The sequence below is a fragment of the Tachyglossus aculeatus genome, chromosome X4, assembly GCF_015852505.1.
Source record: "Tachyglossus aculeatus isolate mTacAcu1 chromosome X4, mTacAcu1.pri, whole genome shotgun sequence".
NCBI classification, from domain to species: Eukaryota; Metazoa; Chordata; class Mammalia; order Monotremata; family Tachyglossidae; genus Tachyglossus; species Tachyglossus aculeatus.
This window is the reverse complement of record NC_052098.1, coordinates 54,911,778-54,934,398: the sequence shown is the minus strand read 5'-3', so window position 1 is coordinate 54,934,398 and position 22,621 is coordinate 54,911,778. Positions and strand designations below refer to the sequence as shown.

The 22,621-nt window shown below is 42.6% G+C and overlaps 1 protein-coding gene across 2 annotated transcripts in view; it reads right to left on the bottom strand.

Annotated features, from left to right (window-relative positions):
• The window catches only part of GRIN3A (glutamate ionotropic receptor NMDA type subunit 3A), a 147,580-nt gene that overhangs the window by 75,281 nt on the left and 49,678 nt on the right, over positions 1-22,621 (bottom strand). For both annotated transcript variants that reach the window (XM_038769982.1, XM_038769983.1), the window contains 2 exons: positions 17,523-18,127; positions 10,043-11,090 (listed from right to left, as the gene is read on the bottom strand). In XM_038769982.1, the coding sequence (XP_038625910.1) occupies positions 10,043-11,090; positions 17,523-18,127 (1,653 nt within the window). The remainder of the gene's footprint in view (positions 1-10,042; positions 11,091-17,522; positions 18,128-22,621) is intronic.

Below are 22,621 nucleotides of genomic sequence, written 5' to 3'. Positions count from 1 at the left end.
CACTGTGTAGTGGATAGCGCATGGGCCCAGGAGTCCGAAGGTCATGGGTTCTAATCCCAGCTCTGCCACTTGTCTGCTGTGTGACTTTAGGCAAGTCACTTCACTTCTCTGTGTCTCAGTTGCCTCATCTGTAAAATGGGGAATAAGACTGTGAGCCCTATGCTGGACAGGGACTGCGTCCAACCCAATTAGCATGTATCCACCCCAGTGTTTAATACAGTGCCTGGAACGTAGTAAGCACATAACAAATACCACCATTATTACATCTCCTCACTCCTCAAAAACCTTTGATTGCCCATTCTTCCTGTATTAAGCAGAAGCTATCAAGGCATTCCATTTGCCCCCCTCCCTCATTTTGGTCTATTCCCTCTATACCCCAGCTCACACTCTTTGCTCCTGCAAGCAAGTCTACTCACTGTGTCTTTCTCTTGCCTTCTTCACCAGAGACCCTTTGCCAGGCCTGGATTAATGCAGAGGCTCTAAAGGTGTAAACCCAGGGCCCTTGATGATCCTCAAAATCATACCCACACTTGAATTTACCAACCAACATTGCTGCTGCTAAAGGCAAGAAGTTGGTGTTTTTCTCAAAATGGCCACTACAAGGCAACCTGTACCTCCGCGGCTGGCTCTTAAAGGGAACACTGTCCATTAAATATCAGGGAATGGAGCAATAGGAAAGAATTCTGTTTGTCTTCACCAGGTCCCTTAAAAATCTGGGGCCTCAGGCTCAAGTTAGCCCGCCTCCTGCAAGGGGTAGTGATTGGCAGAGATAGCTGCTAATCAGCAGAGGTCTTCAGCTCAGGAGGAATCCGGTTGATTCCATGGTTGGGAGAGATCATTAAAATGATAGTGAATAGAAAGGGGAAAAGTGTTTGATGTTTACGGTGTTTAGAAGTGACCTGTGCTTGTGTGTGTTTACTTGATCCTAATATAATGACTGTGATATTTGTTATGCACTTAGCATATATCAAACACTATAATAAATGCTGGGGGTAGATATGAGATAATCAGGTTGGATGCAGTCTCTGTACCACCCAGGGCTCACAGTCAAAATAGGAGAGATAACAGACATTTAATCCCCATTTTACAGTTGAAGGAACTGAGGCACAGAGAAGTTAAGTGACTTGCTCCAAATCATATAACAAAGCTAGGATTAGAACCCAGGCCCCCTGACACTCAGGCTTGTGCTTTTTCCACTAGGCCATGCTGCTTCTCGTGTGTGTTCACTCATTGGGGTGCCACCTTGCTGCAGGGTGTCACTATGACTACAGTGTAATGGGGGGGGGCTCCCCAACACTCCTCTTCCTCCTCCATCCCACAGCCAACTTCACCCAGAGAAGAAAAAGCCATAGGACATAGCGATGAGGAAGAGGGGGAGGAGAGGTACAGCAAGAAATGCCACTGAGTGCCCCCACCTCCTGCTCTCCTCCTCCTCCTCTGTTGTCCCCATTCTCCAGATCCTCCCCTTGCCCAGCCCTGTCCCCTTCCCCCCATTAGCCACTGCAATGGCTGGACCAATCTGCCCTCCAAAGAGATGGGAAAGAAAAGTTGCATTTCTCAGAAGAACTAGAAAGCCTTCCCTCATCCAAAGTGACAAATTCATTGGGTTGTCTCTCTATAAAGTTTTAGAGAAATAATGGGGATCACCATCTCTGAAGAGGGTGAGGTGTGGGAATAAATCAATATGGCAAACAAGATGGTGGACCTCCAAAGAGCCAGTGATCAGGAAAGTAGTGTCACAGCGTGACCTAGTGGATAGAGTCAAAAGCACCTGGGTTCTAATTCTCACTCCACCATTTGTCTGCTGTGTGACTTTGGGCAAGTCACTTAACTTCTCTGTGCCTCAAACTGGGGATTACGACTGTGAGCCTCATGTAAGACATGGATTGTGTCCGGCCTGATTACCTGTTCTACCTTGCTTAGAACAGCACCTGGCACATCATAAGCACTTAACAAATACCATAAAAAACCCTACAAAGAACTAGAGATACAGGAGATAACAGCAGCCTTTTCTCCTTTCTTCCCCTGATGCGGCAGAAACCAGGAAAGATAGAACCCAGCACCAGAAAGCTGAAAGTATTAGAAGTGTCTTAAATATTCAATAGGCAAAGATGCAATATGAGGAACCAAACAAAAGTTCTTTCCTTCTCTCTTCTCTCCCCACCTCTGCAGCTCCCAGTGTATAGAAACAATGATTAAAATTAGCCCAACTCTCCTGCAAGTAGCCACTCGCCAAGCTAGGAATGGAATCGATATGCCTCTGCTTGACTCTCCCTCCCATAGTCGAGACTGGTAGAGATCTGGAAACTGTTCAGGTGTGACCCTGAGAGGTATCTAACTTCTTACTTTTGCTATTTTAGTAACCCTAATGTCTTTGGGAGCTTTGATAGCCCTGCTTTAACATTTGGATCTTGTCTTCCTTAGCAGAGTTCTGTTCATTTTTAATACTGGCAACTTGCCTGAGAGTTCAAAAGGGACTTTTTTTCTTCCAGTCTCAGCTTTGCCATTGGCCAGTACAGAAAAGATTGTTGTCCATTACCCTCTCAGAGTAGATTTTCTTCAGCATATCAATGACAGAGCTCTAGGGGCACTTTATCTGAGGAATAAGAAGAATGGCTCAAGAACACATTAATATATGTTAAATAGTTAATTTTGAATTCTTTCATGACCAGCTTAAATAACTCCACTTCAACTTCAAGAAGAGGCCTTTCATTTTGTCCACAGCCCACAATTATTCAAGGAGCTTCTTTTTTTATCTTGTTTCCTGCCTCAGTGGAACTGATCCCAGCCTTGGACTCAGGGAAGCAAATTCAAGTGAAGCAGTCTCATTCATAGGTGCATTGTCCAAAGCCGCATTCATTTTGAAATATGGAACTTCATCCTAAGCAAAGATGTTTGAACATTTTATGTTATTTTAATACTTTTGCCAAAGCGTTTTCAGTGAAGAAAGCATGAAACTTCATTCTTTTGGTTTCTTATGCGTAGCATATGCATTTGTTTCTCTGTGGTCATTTGGCAGGAATCGCCAAAATTCAACCATTATTGTATAGTGTGTGGAAACAATAGCCCCAAGATTAATCCTTCCCTGTTGTTAAAACAGTCTTAATCTCATATGAGATTTGACATGGCTCAATCAATCAAATCAATGGTATTTAATAAACACCTGAGTGCTAAGCATTGCACTATCGCTTGGAAGATTACAACAGTTACATGTCCCACCCTCCCTGATCCTGAAGCGTTTACAACCTAATGGAGAAGACAGATAAAAATTATATACATATGGTGAAAGTAGGAGGAAGAATAGGATAGATCAGGAAGTAGAACAAATACATCAAGAATTGATAAGCAGAAGAGAAAGCTAATTTTTTAATGGTATCTGTTAAGTTCTTACTATGTGTTAAACATTGTTTTAAGCGCTGGAGTAGGTACAGGTTAATTAGGTCAGACCCAGTCCCTGTCCCTGTCCCACATGGGGCTCACAGTCTAAGTAGGAGGGAGAATAGGTATTGCACCCCCATTTTACAGTTGAGGAAACTGAGGCACAGAGAAGTTAACGGACTTGCCCAAGGTCACACAGCAGACAAGCAGCAAAGCCGGGATTAGAACCCAGGTCCATTCTCTTTCTGGTAAGCTATGCTTCTTATAGTAGAAAGAATGAATCTAAAGTGGGAGAAGTCAGCTCAATGACCATATTTAGCTGTGTTTAGCTGCACAAGGACAGGTTGGATACATGATGGTGTGAGAGCAACAGGGGGACAAGTGAATTGAGTTTGGTGGAAAAGCAGAATTGAGGGAATGGACTCTGGCATCAAAGTTTGGGTGGGTTGGATGAGAGATCAGGTGGATTCTGATAGCCTGAGATGAGTCGAAAGGTTGAGGGTCATGGTGAGGGGTGAAGAATAAATTTGGGGTGGAGGTGAATGTGGAAGAGGTGGCAGGCCAGAAGAGTATAGTAGATAGTGTTGGTGAGAACTGAGTTGGAGCATTGTCTGGACACAGTCAGATCTAGCACGTAGCCATGCTGCTATGTGGCTGAGGTAAACTGAAACTAGAGGCCAGGAGAGTTGAAAAGAGAAAGGAAGCAGATGGCTGGGGGAGGTGGGGTCGGCAGGGGGAGTTGGAGGAATATTACCATAGAGGTTTATGCTCTCAAGGATCAGAATAAAAGAAAGGAATGAGATAGGAAGGAGAGAAATATTTCAAAACCAGTAAGAAAGGCAAAGGTGGGACCAGGAGGGAGGTAAATATCAGCAACCAGAAACTGCAGAGGATAGTAAAAATGGATGATTTGGGATTCAAAGCAAGAGGACAAGAAGATAAGAAAAGGAAGGAGTGAGATGGATCAGAAGTGATATTGGGGGACAAGGAGTAGGCTGACTCTTCCCCCTTTTTCAGTGAGATGGGGGGAGTGGAAGAAAGTAAAGTCCCATTGAAAGAGAGAGAGCAGCAGGGGAGACAATGTCACCAGGACATGGAGTATTTAATTTTAATTAGCTCTGAGCTGTTGTACCACCTAGGCCTTCTCAGGTGTGCACACACACACACACCGCCCCCCTCCAACCCCCCACAAATAGGCCTCATCTCTGAATTCAAAGGACAGCTATACATATACATTTCTAATACTGAGGATGAGCTAGCAGAAAGTGTTGGTTAGCAAAACCACAATTTAAGTAAAGCATTTTAAACTCTGACAGCATCGACGGTGTTGGGAAATATGTTGGCAGCAAAATAAGAGGTACTGTCTAAATGGCTAAGTGAATGATCGTAAATTGGAAAATGCCCTAGGACTAATTATAGATTTTTGCATGGAATCTAAAATTGAATCCATGATAAAATCTGGGCCAGCTGCAGCAGAGAAAGCAGCGGTAGCAGTTTGGGTAGCTACCTCCCAACAACCAAGGGCTTGCATGGGATGGGCTGACTTTAGACGGTGAGCAGGAGAAGCAGCTGCCTCAGGGCACCCATCAGAGGGAGTAGCAGATGGTTTGGCAGCAGGGTAGCCTCACAATTCTGCAAGGATTTTCCATTCAGAAATTTTGAAGCAGGCAATTTTGAAATCTGCTAATAGTAAGATTCAAATTCTAAGTGGATCGCATTTATCATTTTGAAAAATTATATTATGATCAACATAGGTATGAGCAGTCTCGGGTGGACTTCAACCAATCAATCAGTGGCATTTATTGAGTGCTTTCTATGTGCAGAGTAACATACTAAGTACATGGGACAGAACAATAGTTGGTAGACACATTCCCTGCCCACAGAAAGATTTTAGTCTAGACGGGGAGACAGACACTAAAATAAATTATGGATATGTATATAAGTGATGTGGGGCTGAATGTGGGGTGAATATCAGCTGCTTAAAGGGTACAGTTCCAAGTGCATAGGCAATGCAGAAGGGAGAGGGAGTAGAGGAAATGAGAGTTTAGTTGGGGAAGGCTTCTTGGAGGAGATGTGATTTTAATGAGGCTTGGAAGGTGGGGAGAGTGTTGGTCTGTTGGATATGAAGGGGAAGGGAGTTCCAGGCCAGAGAGAGGATGTGGATCAGGAGTAAGCAGTGAGATAGACAATATCAAGGTCCAGTGAGTAGGTTGGCATTGGAGGATTGAAGAGTGCACACTGGATTGTAGTAGGAAATCAGAGAGAAAAGGTAGTGGGGGCAAGATGACTGAGTGCTTTAAAGCTGATGATATTGATACAGTCATATTTATTGAGTGCTTACTGTTTGCAGTCATTTTTATTGAGCACTTATTGTTTGTGAGTTCTAATCCCGGCTCTGCCACTTGTCAGCTGTGTGAGTTTGGGCAAGTCATTTAACTTCTCTGTGCCTCAGTGACCTCATCTGTAAAATGGAGAATAAGACTGTGAGCCCTACGTGGGACAAACTGATTACCTTGTATCTCCCCCAGCGCTTAGAATAATGCTTGGCACACAGTAAGCCCTTAACAAATACCATCATTCTTATTATTGTTATTATTATTATTGTGCTCACAGTCTAAGAGGCAGGAGGATCAGAGATCTCATCCCCAGTACAGGTGAGGAATTGAGGCCCAAAGAAGTTATTGTCATGCAGCAGGTGAGTGTCAGAGCTATACTAGAACCCAACTTTCAGCCCTATACTCTTTCCACTAGGCAACACTTCCTTAAGTTCTTCTCCAGCCTGATATTGACAAAAATATAATAGGTTTTAGTAAAAAGCCATAATCTATTATAGGCTTAAATTGTATGACAATACTTGAAGTGCTGAGTAAATGAGTTCCAAGATGAAAATGGTGTTGCTGTTCAATGCTTGACGAAGTCCAGCGCACCTGGCCTTCTTCCAGTTTGGTGCAGTTTAAGAGTCTTTGCTCAGGAGATTCAATGAGTTGGCAAAAAATTGAAGACATAATGATTAAGAGATGATATTTTTGCCACTCATTTCCCAAGTAACCTTTCATCAGTCCCTTAACCATAAAGACTTCTTTCTTTAAACTGGGCTAATGTCACCTGGCTTTCACATAATGGTGTCAAATGATTTCTAAAGAGCTTTATAATTCAAAGCGAGGTTGTCTTTTAGCAGATCAATTTTTATTGAGAGGCATTAGATTTGTATAGTGTCTTTCCTCTAACTCCTATGTGCATGTGGATGTTTGTAGAGTCCAGTTACCTCAGTAATTGTAAGAATCATAGGTGGATGGCAAGGACACTACCATCTACTACCAATGAGGAGGTTCTCCATAGCATAGACAACTAAGAGACTATGTAGCCTTTGCTCTGAAGTTTGAGGAAGTAGCCTTTATCGTTAAAGCCATGAAGAATGGTGAATTGCCAAAAAAAGATCAAATTTCTGGAAGTAATACTCAGATATTTGCAGGATGTTTCTCAATATATGAACACTGAAAAAATCCCAGAAGAAAGATATCATCACCATCTTCAAGAAAAATGGTGAGAGAGCTGATTGGGCAACTACTAGGGCATTTCACTGATCTCCATTGCTGACCAGATTTTAGCCACAATCCTTCTGGAAAGGTTACTGAACACTACAGACAACTCTACAATCTGAATTGCAATGTGGCTTCAGATCAAAATATGGAACGGCAGATACGATTTTTTTTTACAGCAACACAGTTTAAAGTGCAGAGAACAGCCCCCAAACCTCTAACCTGTGTTCACTGACCTGACAGAAGCACCTGACACCATTAATAAACCATGACTCCAGCATTTTCTAACAAATTCAGCTCTTCTGAGAAATTCTTCTAGATCCTAAGGCTACTCCATGATGGTGTGGTTGTTTAAATGAGTTTAAGGAGTCTTGCCTGACACTTTCCTCCATCAAGGTCAGAGAATATCAGGGCTCGGTGGTAGGCCCAGTCCTATTAATCATTTAATCAATGGTATTTATTAGGCTCTTACTTTGTGCAGAGCACTGTACTAAGCATGTGAGAGAGTACAATACAACAGATTTGGTAGACAGATTCCCTGCCCATAAGGAGGTTATAGTCTAGACTTGAATAGAGTTCCAGTCAACTTATCCTATACTTCCATGTTTGAGGATGCAATCAGAATCTTGAACCTGGAGTCAGAATATGTTTTTGTTCCATTGGTAGAGTCTCCCAACTCCACAGGCTATAAGCGTGATCAAAAGTCTTTGAGAGTGTCATCCAGGATCTGCTCTACGCTGAAAACTATGTTCTGGAGATGCATACCAAGAAGACACACAAATGACTAGGAATTACTGGCAGATTCAGCATGGTAAAATAGCTTGACAATAAAATTAAACTAGTTATATTTCAGCCTAAACCTGAGAAACCCAACACAAAACCAAAGATTTTCTTCATCAACTGAAAAGTTAATGTGGTTTCCACATTCAGCTGCCTCGGCAGGACACTTTGCAATCAAAAAGACTAGAACAGAATTTGGCTAACTGATAAATAGTGGTGACAACAGGACACCGAGTTCATTTGAAATTGTAGGTCTCTAAAGCTGCTGTGGTGGCCAATCATTTATACTGCTATGAGACTTGGCTCTACGACAGAAGATACGTCCAACTTCTCAAGCGGTTTCACTAGCTTTCACTGATGAACCACACTCAACATCAAATGGCAGGGCAAGATTACTGACAATGTGGGCCTGGAACCCAGCCAGCTCACAAGCATTGAAACAGTGCTCACAGAAACACAGCTTTGCTGGGTGGACAAAGCAAGGAAAATGGATAATAGTAAGGTTCCCAAACCACTGTGCTATGGTGAAAGGGGGCATGTGAAACTGAAAGGGGGCATGCATAAGTCGTCTGGAGGGCAGGATAACATATTTAAAGGAATAATGAGGCAAATGCATCAGCGCAGCAGGAATATAGCTTTTCGTGTGGACACTGTGGTAGTATTGAACATGCAATGATTTTTTCAGTCAAATTTGTGCTGATGGAGAGGATCTCATCATCAGTAGCATCATTTTTGAAAATAAAGGACAATAAGATGTGTCTTGGAGATCAAGAATTTAAGCAAAAGGCAGAAAGGCAGAATGGAAGATAGACAAAGCATGAGTACTGAAGTAGTAGAATGGCAGATTTCTTACTGTGACTTCAGATGCCTTAGAATCTAATGAATGTTCACTAACTTCCAAGTGACTAATGTAAGCTACCGAGTGTTCGTTACTGGAAGCAACTCATTAACAAAGCAACACAAATCCACATAGCTAATGACTCATCTTTAGTTGAATCCTATTATAAGATTAATGTTGCTTATCAAAAGGTGCTTGAAGAATACGTGTTGAATTTATCATACTCCTTGGGTTGCAAAAAAATCGATCTAATGGCATAACTCTAGCTATCTTAAATAACTATCTAAGACTGCCACAGGGCTGAAGTTTTACTCAATCACTCATGAGCTACTCTATTGCTTTCATAGAATGTGTTAGTTTCAGTGAGGGGAACATTTGCAAGAGCAGTATTTGAATCTGGTAGATTTTAAGATTTAAAATATATCTTTATCATGAGACCTTGGGATCACATACAACCCACAAGGGCAGGTGGCCCAACAAGCAATCCCAGTTTCCTAGGTCAATCTGAAACTCAACTTGAGACTCTCGTGATTTCCCCAAAACGTGGGTCGGGCTCTCCTACGACTGTCATTTCTTTGGAAAGATTTGCTAATTACTGGTTCAAGCCAGACTGAATGGAAGATGTGGACGTGAACTAAATGTCTGGGAAAATTGCCTAATATAGCCCTAACTTGACCTGTCAACCACAAGATACCTCACCACCAGAGGAAGATGAATTGATCCTGGCCTGCTGGAAGAGGATGCTGGTAACACCAATGCTTAGCAACTGCTGAAACAAGTAGACTTGGGCCACTCCTAACATAGGATGCCTCCAAGCTTTCAGTTTAAGAGGTTGCCTTTTCACAAGAGGACCAGCTTTTGAAAATTGCTGGTTTCAATTAAAAAATTTTGGGAGCAATCGAAATCTTCTCCCTGATATATCCTTGTCAGGGGTCCGAACTAATGGGCCCTCAGACTTGGGCTCCCATGGCATAAACATTGCATCCATGGGCTAGGATACTGGTTTTCCCTGTCCTCCTTTTTCTATTGAGGAAATGGATCTTTGACCAGTAACCAAATGGACTGTTGAACTTATTTACCTTTGTTGATCTCAAAGAAAAGCCATTTGTCACTGGGGGCTGGCTGCGGTAGGAGAAATTGCTAGGTACAGCTTGCTTTTTCTCTAGGGGCTAGAACAGAAGAGAGATGACTGATGTCTGACAACTGTTCTATCCAGATGCTCATCTATTGTAGAAGGGATCTTGCCATAAAAGTCATTTCTTACAGGCACCCTACTCTTGAGCAACCATGTCCAAGAATATCCCAATGCTTTATTTCATTTCACAGTAAATTGAAGATCCAGCTCAGCCAGGTAATGAGCTTTCTTACTGGTCTCTCAAGTGGCTGGCGGAGACAGTTTCATTGGGTTTGGCAAAGATGCAGACTCTCTAAAGCAAAAGAAGCTCAATATAGAACATAAATGGAAAAGGAAGACAGATGGAGTAAATAAAAAATCACCAGTCTTTACCTTTGGGTCATGTATCCCAGAAAGTTCTTCATAAATTTTCTCTCCTACCATGACAGCAGCCAGATTAGCTGTGTAGGTCGAAAGACAAAATAAACAAAATATAGCCCAGAGGTTCATTAAAAACCTTCCAGTCCAGCATTTGGGGGGCTTGATTGCTGCCGTTCTGCCAAACAAGATGGCATAGCAGACATTGAGGGCTGAAGAAAAGGAGAAGACTTTACTCCTATTCCGCCCCTTGGGAGTCATCCCAAAGGGGCTTTTCCATTCATACAAGGTGAGGAATATGGCAGTGATGTGGAGAGCCACAAATATCCCCAGCCACATTGTCCAGTGAAGAGGCCACATGAATGCACCAATGGGAGCGGCTGTGTCTCGGGTCCTCACTAAGATGCCCAAGCTGGTGGAGAAGAAAGGGCTGGTGAAATCAATCACTTGACTCCGGGCAGTGTTGATGCTAAAGGAGGTGACTGCCATATGGGCTGTGCCACTCAGGAGGTCTCCCACCAGTCCAGTCCAGTGGCCATTTTTCCAGGCTCCATACTTTCCATCTCCAACGATGTAGAGGTCAAAATCAAAGTTCATGTCCTCTGCCAACTTTTCGAGCAGATCTATGCAGTAGCCATAGCAGCACTTCTTGAACTCGAAAGGTACTGTGTCATTGTTGCCCTGGAGGCTCTCAAAAAGGCCATCCAATACTGATGAGTTATTTGTCAGGGGATCAAGGCACAGCTGCCCAGCAGGGCATAGCCCATCATCATCCACCTCACGCGTGAAGACAAATGGGTGTTCTATCAGAGTGACCACTCGCAGGTGGAGCCGTGAAGGGTACTGGAGATGGCTTTTATGCCTCTGGGCCTGCTCAGGCCATATTCCATAATCCATGATGATCTTCCCTCCTTTCCAGCTCCCCAGGCGGGTCCACATTGGGTTCCCCACCGGGTCATGCTGCAGATTCCAGATAAAGAAGTTGTTTTCTGAGCTGATGATGCTGGAGTCTTTCACTGTGATATAACCGCTGAGGCCACTGAATGTGGTGTTGGCTAGAAATCTGTAAAAGAGAGAGAGAGAGAGGTGAAGAATCAAAGATGAGCAAGGCAGCCAAGGGCTATCTGGGAGGAGTGCCAAGAGAAGACAACAAATACCGTTGAAGAGAGAGAGAGAAGGAAAAAGACCCAGTCTCCATGTCTTAACACTTTTCTCGGTGGGGGTGGTAGCTCTGCAGATGATCCTATTTTCCCCAATAACTTTGTTCTTCTCCAAACAGAAGAAATGTTCTGCACACAGTAAGTGCTCAATAAATACGACTGAATGAATAATGTCTCTCTCCCCCTTTATAGTTTCCCAATCATCTCTCTTATAATTTGGGGCGCTCTAGACCCCACATTAGAAGCCAAGGTAGAAGCTATATCTCCTGTTCACCTCGGTGCAGCTTGCCCACAAAAGGAAAGACAACTGAGTTTTGTTGGAACAGAACATTTACAGTTGCATCATTTTCAGTAATGAAGGAACTCCACATCTATCTGTATCACTCTCTCATTAGTATTCAGAGCAGTAGTCAGATGTTTTCAAGTGCAAGGGAAAATATTAGGAAAACAGAAGTTCCTCTTTAGATGGAATGGTGCGTATATTTGTCTAATACTGCATCCTTCCCGGGAGGGGGCCGGCCCGGGGGAGGGCGGGGGGCTCGGCTCTGTGGCCCGAGGGCGATGCCCTCCCCCGGTGGGTGGTCCATGACACCGGGGTCTCCTTGTCTTGTGAGAAGCAGTGTGGCTCAGTGGAAAAGAGCACGGGTTTGGGAGTCAGAGGTCATGGGTTCAAATCCCGGCTCCACCACTCGTCAGCTGGGTGACTTTGGGCAAGTCACTTCACATCTCTGGGCCTCAGTGACCTCATCTGCAAAATGGGGGTGAAGACTGGAGGCCCCCCGTGGGACAACCTGATCACCTTGTATCCTCCCCAGCGCTTAGAACAGTGCTTTGCACATAGTAAGCGCTTAACAAATGCTATTATTATTATTATTATTATTATTATTATTATTATTATTATTATCCTCTCCCTGTTGGCACTCAATAAAGGTGGGGGGATCTTTGTAAAGAGATTTTCCCATAAATGAAGAAAAGTATTAGAGGCAGAGAGAATCAAGGACCTGCGGGAGGCCAACTGCCCTTTGTCGCTTCTGCCCACTCATTAGATAACATCAGCTCTCTTGTTTCTCACACCACAGAACAGCAGTCGATGAATGGTATTTATTGAGTGCTTACTGTTTGCAGAGCACAGAACTAAGCACTGGGGAGAGTACAACTGAGTTGCCAGATGCATTCCCTGCCCACAAGGAGCTTACAGTCTAGAGGACTGTATCACATTCCTTTCAACAGAATCAGGGCCCAGCCCCAGGTCATCTGATTCTGGTTCTCCCTTTTGAGTGCTCCGATTAGAGGGAAAGGGAGGCCCCTCCAAGTGTGATACGATTCTCAGGAGAGCCTCTTTATCTCAAGTTACCCTCGAGAAAGAACCCCGACAAGAACATGGGAAATGTTTCTCAGTATCTTGGAGAAATCAAGTGGTTCAAGCCCATGGATCTAAGCTAAGAGGCCCACCATTGCTGTAGTTCAAAAGCACCCTTAGGATTTACAAATGCAAATACAATTAGCAAGCTATTTGATTCAGAAGAAAAACTTAAAAAAACCCAAGGGAGTAGTACAACATATAGATTCTACTTGAAAAAATCAAATCTCTCTCAATTTCTAAGACATTTGCTGCCTGAAAGGCACTAGGAAAGGCATAATTTTTCTTGTTCAGACATGCCAAGAGGAATTCATTTCAGCAGACCAAAAATAAAAAGGCAAATTACAGGGAATTTGGATTCCACAGTTGAGTGGAAATAAAACTGCAATCTTCTTAGGCCACGGATATTCTATACGAAACAGGCAAGGGTTAAACTGGATTGATATTCTCTGCGAATTCATGTTTAATAAAATCTCATTATTATTGAGCTAGCCATCTATTCCTGTTTATAAAGCTTAGTTTAGGAGGGTTGATGGAGTGTATCATAGCTTAGTCATAGTATATGACTTTGCCACTGTGTCAGTTTTTGTCAAACGACATTTAACTTTCATTCTCTTCACAACTCCCCAACTAAAAGTTACTACAGGATCATCTCACTGAGCAGATGAAAAGGGGGAGCTGGATGGGGTCCTCATTTATCATACCATGACCGAAATAATACGTAAGATGGACTGTGACTACTTGACAGCTCACAGTTCTAAACATAACATGCTCATTTCATCATCAGTAGGCAAAATATTAAGAAAATTGAAATGTTAAGAGACCCAAGAATTAGTCCCATCTTCATCCCTCTACCAGTAGAGAGAGCTGTAACTGATTCATAAGCACAGAAACTATGTCAAAGGCAATCCAACGAATTTCAAATTGGGCTGTGAGCACTAGAACAAGGATCATATAATAATAATAATAATAATAATGGCATTTATTAAGCACTTACTATGTGCAAAGCACTGTTCTAAGCACTGGGGAAGTTACAAGTTGATCAGGTTGTTTCACGGGTGCTCACAGTCTTAATCCCCATTTTACAGATGAGGGAACTGAGGCATAGAGAAGTAAAGTGACTTGCCCAAAGTCACACAGCTGACAATTAGCGGAGCTGGGATTTGAACCCATGACCTCTGACTCCAAAGCCCAGGCTCTTTCCACTGAGCCACGCTGCCTCTCTAATATGATTCTCTTGTTTCATTATCATCTCAGTCGTGGAAAAGAACCCAAATAGCTCTAATTATTGTTTTCTATTTCAGTCTTTTTAATTATGTATTCTTGATTACAGTAATGAGAAATCAAAGTTTGAATGGCTACCCTAGTTATTGGGTTAAAGAGAAAAGAGGGGAATTGCAGTATTACTTTAATTAAACCCCATAATGTTCTTTAGTGTGCCTGGTTCATCCATCGTTTCTATGAGTTAATAATAAGAAAAAAAAGAGGATCAGGCATGGGCATTAAATCAAATCATGGACTATTGAAATGGTACACACAACTCTGTTAATGTTTTTTAATTTACAGACTGTATGAAGCATTAAAATTCCAATACCTTATTCTAGTAACAAGGATGGTATTAAAGTCAAAAATGAACTCAGTGGGAAACCACTCTGGTTAGAAATTTAATAAGAATAGCAAAGTGACTGATCTTAATCGCAGAATGAGCAAGGGGTGGGGGATACCTTGCATTTGACTTGTCAATTAAGTGAATTTTTAAATTCAGCCCAGTTGGTCAAATGTGGCCCAGTTCAGCCCACCTCGCCTAGTAATTTGGATTTCCTTTTCTGATTGGAAATAAAAGTACTGTCTTGTATAACTTTAGTGCTAAAGAGAGAGGTAGTGTGGCCTAGTGGAGCCAGGAGATGAGGGTTCTAATCCTGGCTCTGCCAGTTGCCTGCTGTGGGCAAGTGACTTGACTTCTCTGTGCCTCAGTTTCCTCATCGGTAAAATGGGGATAAAATACCTGTTCTCCCTCCCTCTTAGGCTGTATGTCCCTTGAGGGACAGAGACTGTGTCCTGTGCATTTTCTCCCGGGACTTAGTACAGTGCTCTGCACAAAGTGAGCACTTAATAAATACTGTTACTACTTATATTGCATTTACCCCAGTGCTGAGTACAGCGCTCGGCACATAGTAAGTGCTTAACAAATATCACAATCATTGTTATTAATACCATTTGAGGCCCTCAGTCAGTTATAGATATTATCTATAGTTAATCTTGACAGTATTTCTGAGAAGTAGTTTGGGGAAACAGTAGTTTGGAGAAAACCAAAGTTGCCATTAGCATGACACTGTATTACTATCCAGCTCACTTAAATCATAGTTCTCAGTAGATCACAACACTGAATATAAATAAAGACTGGGGAATTCTCCCAAACTGGAAATGTTCCAGGGTTTAAAACACACTGCTTTTAGTCCCCTGAATGTGTCAATTAATGTTGTATTTACTAAACGTAATCTTCAGGTCCTTAGTTGTTTTTTGTTGCTTATTGATTCTTACTACCTGCTAAGCCCCTGTGATTCAATTCTTGACACGAGTCAAGATTTCCACAGGTGATGATTTATCACAGCCCTGCACACAGTAAGTGCTCAATAAATACGATTGTATGCTAGGCACGATCTCTGCCCACAAGGAGCGTACAGTCCAGAGGGGGAGACACAAAATGAAATAATTAAGTTTTCCCCAAAAACTTAATTCCTGAAAAATTATTTTAACAAAAACATAATTATCTGCTGTAGACAGGACATGTACATTTGTACTGCATCTAAATGTTGAAATTTTCTTTGACTATCACTAGCAATAATTATTTAGGTATAAAAGCAGATGCTAAGAATGTGATTTATTGCTTAACAGATTATAATAAAAAATGAAAACTCCATCACTTTGGTCATTAATCTGGTTACGTGACACCTGACAACATTCACATTGCATAGTGTAATTTAGCATCTGTTTTTCATGCCTCATTATCTACATTTCCTTTCATCTGCAGTGAGGAAGTAGATCAGACCTTACAAAACATGGCAACAATTAAGAAAATTACTGTAGCACGGCTGCAACTTCCAGCCTGAGAGTTACTAACTTCTTCAAAGTCAGGATCAAGTGAAATTAATAATAATGAAAAATTTTCAGAAGGTTTATGATGATGCAGTTCTTGCCGTTTATTAGAGAGATTCCAACTGCATTCTCTCCACAGTGAATCTTGCCTTTTTTTCCTGTTTTGAAATATCCTCTTTGCTATTATTCTCCAGAAATTTTCAGATGACAATGTTAGATTTTTTTTAAAGAGTTATTCCTTAAAGTTAGGTCAGAGAAGCCAGGCTTTTTGCTGGTTTTTAAAAATTGATGGCATTGAAAAAATGTCAGTGCCATGGTCTTGCCATGGCATGGTTCTTACTGCCATGGTCAGTAAGAATTTCCTGTTGACTACAAACAAGTCTTTTTTTCTTTCTCTCATTTCAAAGATGGACAGGATTAATGGTGACAACTTTTCATTTTGAATCTGGGAGTAAATTTGAGGTGGGGAGCATGGAAGGGATGGGGCATCAGGGGCAGAGCATGGAGGGATGGAGCTTTGAGGGAACATGGGAGGAAAAGAGTGAGAAGAAAGAGAGGAGGGGAAGAAAAATGAGTAGAAGACACAGGGGAAGAGGAGGAGATGTAGCAGCCACCCAATCAAGCAATAAATCATGAGAAGCAGCATGGCCTAGTCGAAAGATCATGGACCTGTGAGTCAAAGGACCTGGGTTCTCATTGCAGTTCCACCACTTGCCTGCTGTGTGACCTTGGCAAGTCACTTAATTTCTCTGTGCCTCAATTTCCTCATATGTAAAATGGGGACTAAATCCTCCCCCCTCTTACTTAGACTGTGAACTCAATGTGGAACAGGGATTCTGTACAACCTGATTATATTGTATCTACTCCAGTGCTTAGTACAGGACTTGGCATGGAGTAAGCACTTAACAAGTATCAAAATTAAATCGATCATTACTATTCATTGAGTGCCTACTGTGTGCAGAGCACTGTACTAAGCACTTGGGAGAGTACAATAGTAATTAACAGACATAATCCCTGCCCTCAAGGGGATTGCAATCTAGCAGGGAAGAAGACTAAAATAAATTACAGATAGGAGTATAAAGATATTTACATAAGTGCTAAGAGGGTGATAAGTACTTAGGTGGTGTGCAAGGGCTGAAGTGACACTTGGGGGATATAAAGTGGGGAGATTAGAAATCAATTGGGGAAGGCCTCCTAGAGAAGAAGTAATTTCAGAAGAGATATCAGAACTCCAACTCCACTGCTTCTTGGGCAGAGGTAGTGGCAGGTGTCTGGGCAGGAAACAGCTCAGAGACTATGGCCCCACTGGCTTCAAACTGATGCCATAATGGCTCTGGAGCTTGAACCCTTGCCCTGCCATCAAAGGACCCTCCCAGGCCGCTTGGGCAGATGAGCAGTGAAGTGATGCATAGCTTGCCTCCACTGGACTCCGGGGCTGGAGGCAAGAGAATCTTTGGCTCAGTCCCAGAGCCGGACGAGGATGGAAAAATAGCACAACGGGTGTCAATGTAGTGATGCGGTCTGCAACCTGTCAGCAGGGGAGGAAGTGGAGCCAAGATGTAGGTCCCTTTCTGGTTCCAAGAGGTGTGGCTGGCTCATCTCCAGAGAGCTGGTGCCAATGGAAAGAGTCGAGACTTATCATCGTTATATGGGATGGGTCAATGATAACCTAGCTAGAGATAAAGCAGAAGGAGACGCTCATTCTCCTCAGAAGACCAGTTGCTCTAATGCCAGCTCACCAATTTTTAACTTAGCCAATAGATTATGATCCCCAAATCAGATTTCATAATTTCTCTGCAAGTAATATACATGGGATTCCATTTTGTTCAACAAATCTTGTTTCACAAGGGGAAAAGAAACAGGAGGCTTGCCATCATACCTGGATAAATACTGTCCTGATGTGAGATTTCCTACACCTGTGTCCATGCAATTCATCGTACTGGGGATGAGTGCAAGTTCTGGTTGGATCATAGTAGCTGTGGCCACGGCTCTTGCTACTAGCTCCATTGCATCTTGAACGTAGTACTCAAAAGCCGATTGCATGGTTTTGCCATGAGCAATGAGGCCCAGAGGCAAGCCCTCTGTTCTCAGTTCCTCCACGTTCTGAGAATCCCCAAGTATCCAGTGAAGCTCAGGGGGCATCACTCCAAACTGGGTGGTGATTTCAAAAATCCTCCTGATGCTTTCCATGTCACAGCCAAACATCACCATGGTGGGGGTAGTATCTTTAATGCTCTCTAGCTGGACCTGCAAGAAGCTCAAAAGGTCCTGACTTGATGAGAGGTTAGTTGTGATATTCAAAATGGATCCCAGGTGAAACTTGGAGTTCTGTTGTGTGAGGCGGAGAAAGTCTGTGATGTTCCACTCTTCTTGGCATAACAGCAAACTGAAATTGTACCAGTTGTTCATGGTCAGGATCGAGACGGTGACCTCTGCATCAGAACTTAATGAATTTTCTAAACTCAGCTGTAGGTGAAGGGGATTCTGTATTTAAAGATATTAAAAAAAAGAATGAGAAAGTTTAAAGATAATACTTTAATCAGGGCACTTCATTTTTATTTCATTTTCATAAGAATTAATGTGTGCTTTTAATCAAGTGCATTAAGACAAATTCTCACCTCCATTTCTTACAGAATGGGTGTTATTTTTCAATCAATGGGATTTATTTAATCAATCAATCAATCAATCAATCGTATTTATTGAGCGCTTACTATGTGCAGAGCACTGTACTAAGCGCTTGGGAAGTACAAATTGGCAACACATAGAGACAGTCCCTACCCAACAGTGGGCTCACAGTCTAAAAGGGGGAGACAGAGAACAGAACCAAACATACCAACAAAATAAAATAAATAGGATAGAAATGTACAAGTAAAATAAATAAATAAATAAATAAATAGAGTAATAAATAAGTACAACCATATATACATATATACAGGTGCTGTGGGGAAGGGAAGGAGGTAAGATGGGGGGATGGAGAGGGGGACGAGGGGGAGAGGAAGGAAGGGGCTCAGTCTGGGAAGGCCTCCTGGAGGAGGTGAGCTCTCAGCAGGGCCTTGAAGGGAGGAAGAGAGCTAGCTTGGCGGAGGGGCAGAGGGAGGGCATTCCAGGCCCGGGGGATGACGTGGGCCGGGGGTCGACGGCGGGACAGGCGAGAACGAGGTACAGTGAGGAGATTAGCGGTGGAGGAGCGGAGGTTGCGGGCTGGGCAGTAGAAGGAGAGAAGGGAGGTGAGGTAGGAGGGGGCGAGGTGATGGACAGCCTTGAAGCCCAGGGTGAGGAGTTTCTGCCTGATGCGCAGATTGATTGGTAGCCACTGGAGATTTTTGAGGAGGGGAGTAATATGCCCAGAGCGTAGTGCTTACTGTGTGCAGAGCACTGTATGAAGCATCCCCCTCAGCTTCTACTCAGCCCCCAAAGAATCCAACTGTAAGGAACAGCTCATCACATCACATAATAGTCTTTCATTTTTGTAGTTGGTATTGAGTCACATTCCATGAACAGTTTACTAGAAATTCAGTGATCACACATCTTCCTCTCCCCACAAGTAGCATCATCCAAATGTTTCATACTTACAAGCAGCCAATTTGCTTTAGGTAATTGAAAATTAAATGACATTCTACTTTCTCCCAGAGCAGATTTATGAACAGCCAGTGACATAAATATAGAGGGTAGGATGAGTGAAAGCAAGTGACTATAGATGTGTTCCACCTTTCAGTTGCTATCTTTTACCTTTGGTATTCAGGTCACATAATGCACAAAGATATTTCAACAAGGACAAACATAAAAGAGACCACTAGGCCTAAGCCACATAAATACTGTAAAATCAACAAAACACTTATAGATCCATTTTTCATTGTCCTCTGCCAGAGTCTTTCCTTTTAAGGTTTTAGATCTATCAGTATTTGTATGCGCAGTTGATGAGCAGAATCAGTCCTGTCTGAAAACTGGGAAGCCATCTCAGGCACAATCATCTTATGCTGTGGGACACAACATGAGTTCAGCAAGGGATCAGACATTCTGGACCTTTGAAATATGATTTCTGCTTTGCCCCAACGCTCTGGCCAAGTCTCCATGGGACAAAACTTATACTCTTCCCCACCCTGCCCCCAATTTCTCAAATTCACAGGTTGCTTTACAGAGTAGATGATGCCAATTCCGTTACAAGTCAGCCCAGAGGATTGCAAACTGTTGAATTTGAGGTATTATTTTGGGAAACCTTATGAGCTATTTGAACCTGTGCAAAAGTGACTTTGGACTCTGTGTGTGTGTGTGTGTGTGTGTGTGTGTGTGTGTGTGTGTGCGTGTGTGTATGTGTGCGCGTGCAGATGCACACATGCGCATGGGCTCATGCCTACCTTCTGACTGGTCCCAGAGAGGTCTGATGGACAGCATCTGCTTAGGAGGGCTAGGACCCCTATTCCCAACCTGCCTGGACTCTTTGAGAAGTGCCCTGAAACACCCCCGAGTGACAATATGGTGGTGAGACAGGTCAGGGGACTGGTAAAGCCCTTAATTCTGGTGGAGAGTCTGACATCAGGTTACTCAAGATGGGCTAACAGATGGGACACATCTGTCCCTTCGCACATCCGCCAAGCTAGCTCTCTTCCTCCCTTCAAGGCCCTACTGAGAGCTCACCTCCTCCAGGAGGCCTTCCCAGACTGAGCCCCCTCCTTCCTCTTGCCCTCCTCCCCCTCCCCATCCCCCCTGCCTTACCTCCTTCCCCTCCCCACAGCACCTGTATATATGTATATATGTTTGTATGAATTTATTACTCTATTTTATTTGTGCATATTTATTCTATTTATTTTATTTTGTTAATATGTTTTGTTCTCTGTCTCCCCCTTCTAGACTGTGAGCCCACTGTTGGGTAGGGACCATCTTTATATGTTGCCAACTTGTACTTCTCAAGTGCTTAATACAGTGCTCTGCACACAGTAAGTGCTCAATAAGTATGATTGAATGAATGAATGAATGAATGAATGAGTGGGAGTAGTTATATGTAGCTACATAGACATCAGCCTTATCTGTATGGGCAACCCTTCTTAGCATTAGTATTGTACTTACATTTAGGTTTGCTCTTTGCAGAAAAGGAGGTTACCTGAAAAAAAATCCTGCCCCCCAAATCCCCTGTTCTGTGGAGCCCTGGCCACTTTATGATTTTAGGTGAGCCCTTCACCTCACTTTGCTGTCCCAGTTTCTTCACCTGCTCAGGAGGTCTGATTTAATGCACCCAGTGAATACATGTGGCAAACTCAATCACTGAAACCAATTATGAATTGAACCCCAGCTACCAAATAGTTCATTCTCTCATTCATTTATTCATTCAATCGCATTTATTGAGTGCTTACTGTGTGCAGAGCACTGTATTAAGCACTTGAGAAAGTACAATACAACAATAAACAGACACATTCCCTTTCCACAGTGAGCTTACAGTCTCTCTTGTTCATGTTCTTCCCACACCCACATTCCCTCTTTCTAGTTCTGTCGTTTCTGTTTCCTTTGTCCACCTCAGTAAAGCATTCCTATCTGCTGCTCTACCTGGCTAAGTGTTTTATTCATTCACATCTTTGGAGCCCTTACTGACAGCTGGGAAATATCCAGGTCTTGGCAGTACCGGATGGGGATAATCAGCTGCACTGTAGTGCAAATGTTTCCAGGAATGAAAGATGAGTCACGTAAGAGGAGAGGAATTTAGCAAAAATGCAGTAAATGGGATCAAAATATAATCTATAGTAGGGAAAATGAGAAACAAAATGGGAAGTGAAAAAAACAGATATTACAAACTATTACTTCTGCTTTATTTTCCAGTATTGCTTTTCGGGCAAAGAATTGGTATGAAATAAAATCAAGTGGTGGTTTCTGGTGAGAGTGAAATAATTCCAAATAAAAGCAGTGAGAATCCCTTTTCGCCTGCTGGCTGCAAATGTAATGTGATTTTATAAAGCTATTCAGGGATTGACTGATAATGGAATAAAAAATAATCTTTCACCTCTAAAATGTTGAATTGGGAGCTTTTCTCCTATCTCACTACTGCTTGATAGCCAGAGTGAAATGAGTTGTTGATCTTGTTTCCTAATGGAGAGGTATATATACAACTAAAAATAGCACTCCCTTATATGGTATGTACATGGTAGTTTTTCTCAGAGTCATACAAGCTTTATGGACATTATCTACTACTAGACTCTCAGGTAATAAATTAGATGATCAGATTTAGAATGTTATTTAATGGGTCCTGTAAAAAGATACTCTACAATAGTATGGCAACATTTCCTGGCTTCAAGGATCATCTCTCGAAGAGAAGACAACTCAGATGCTGACATATTAAAGTGCTGAAACAAGTATTTTCACTTCTCCTTTTGATATATTTGGTTTTTTTTTTTTTTTCCAATATTTTGCCTAAAATAAAAACCAAAGGAATGGCAGATGGAAATATGGAAAGCAATATTATTCCTACTGTGACAGTCCAGTAGGTAAATAGGCAAGGGGGCCTACAAGGAATCCGCTCACTCCTCAGGGCCCCTTCCAGAGAGAGCCTCTATTGAATGGGATGTCAATCACTCACCAAGTGACATCATTTGGAGCATAGCCGATTACAGGGAGGAATTGGGCAAAGAAGAGGGGGTGGGAAACTGGGGGTTAAAAAAAAAACAGAGCCACAGAGAAAACTGAATTTCAGCCAGGCTTCCAGTGTGGAAGGAAACATGAATCTCACATCGGGGAAGGAAAGGGTTAATGTTGAGGTGGTCCTGATTTTTTTTAAATGATACATGATAATCAGGACGACACAGTCCCTGTCCCAAATAGGGCTCACAGTCTCAACCTCCATTTTACAAATGAGGTAACTGCGGCACGGAGAAGTTTAGTGACTGACCCAAGGTCACACAGTACACAAGTAGTGGAGTTAAGATTAGAACTCAAGTACTTTGACTCCTAGGCCCCTGCTCTTTCCACTAGGCCATGCTGCTTCTTGCCTTGCTT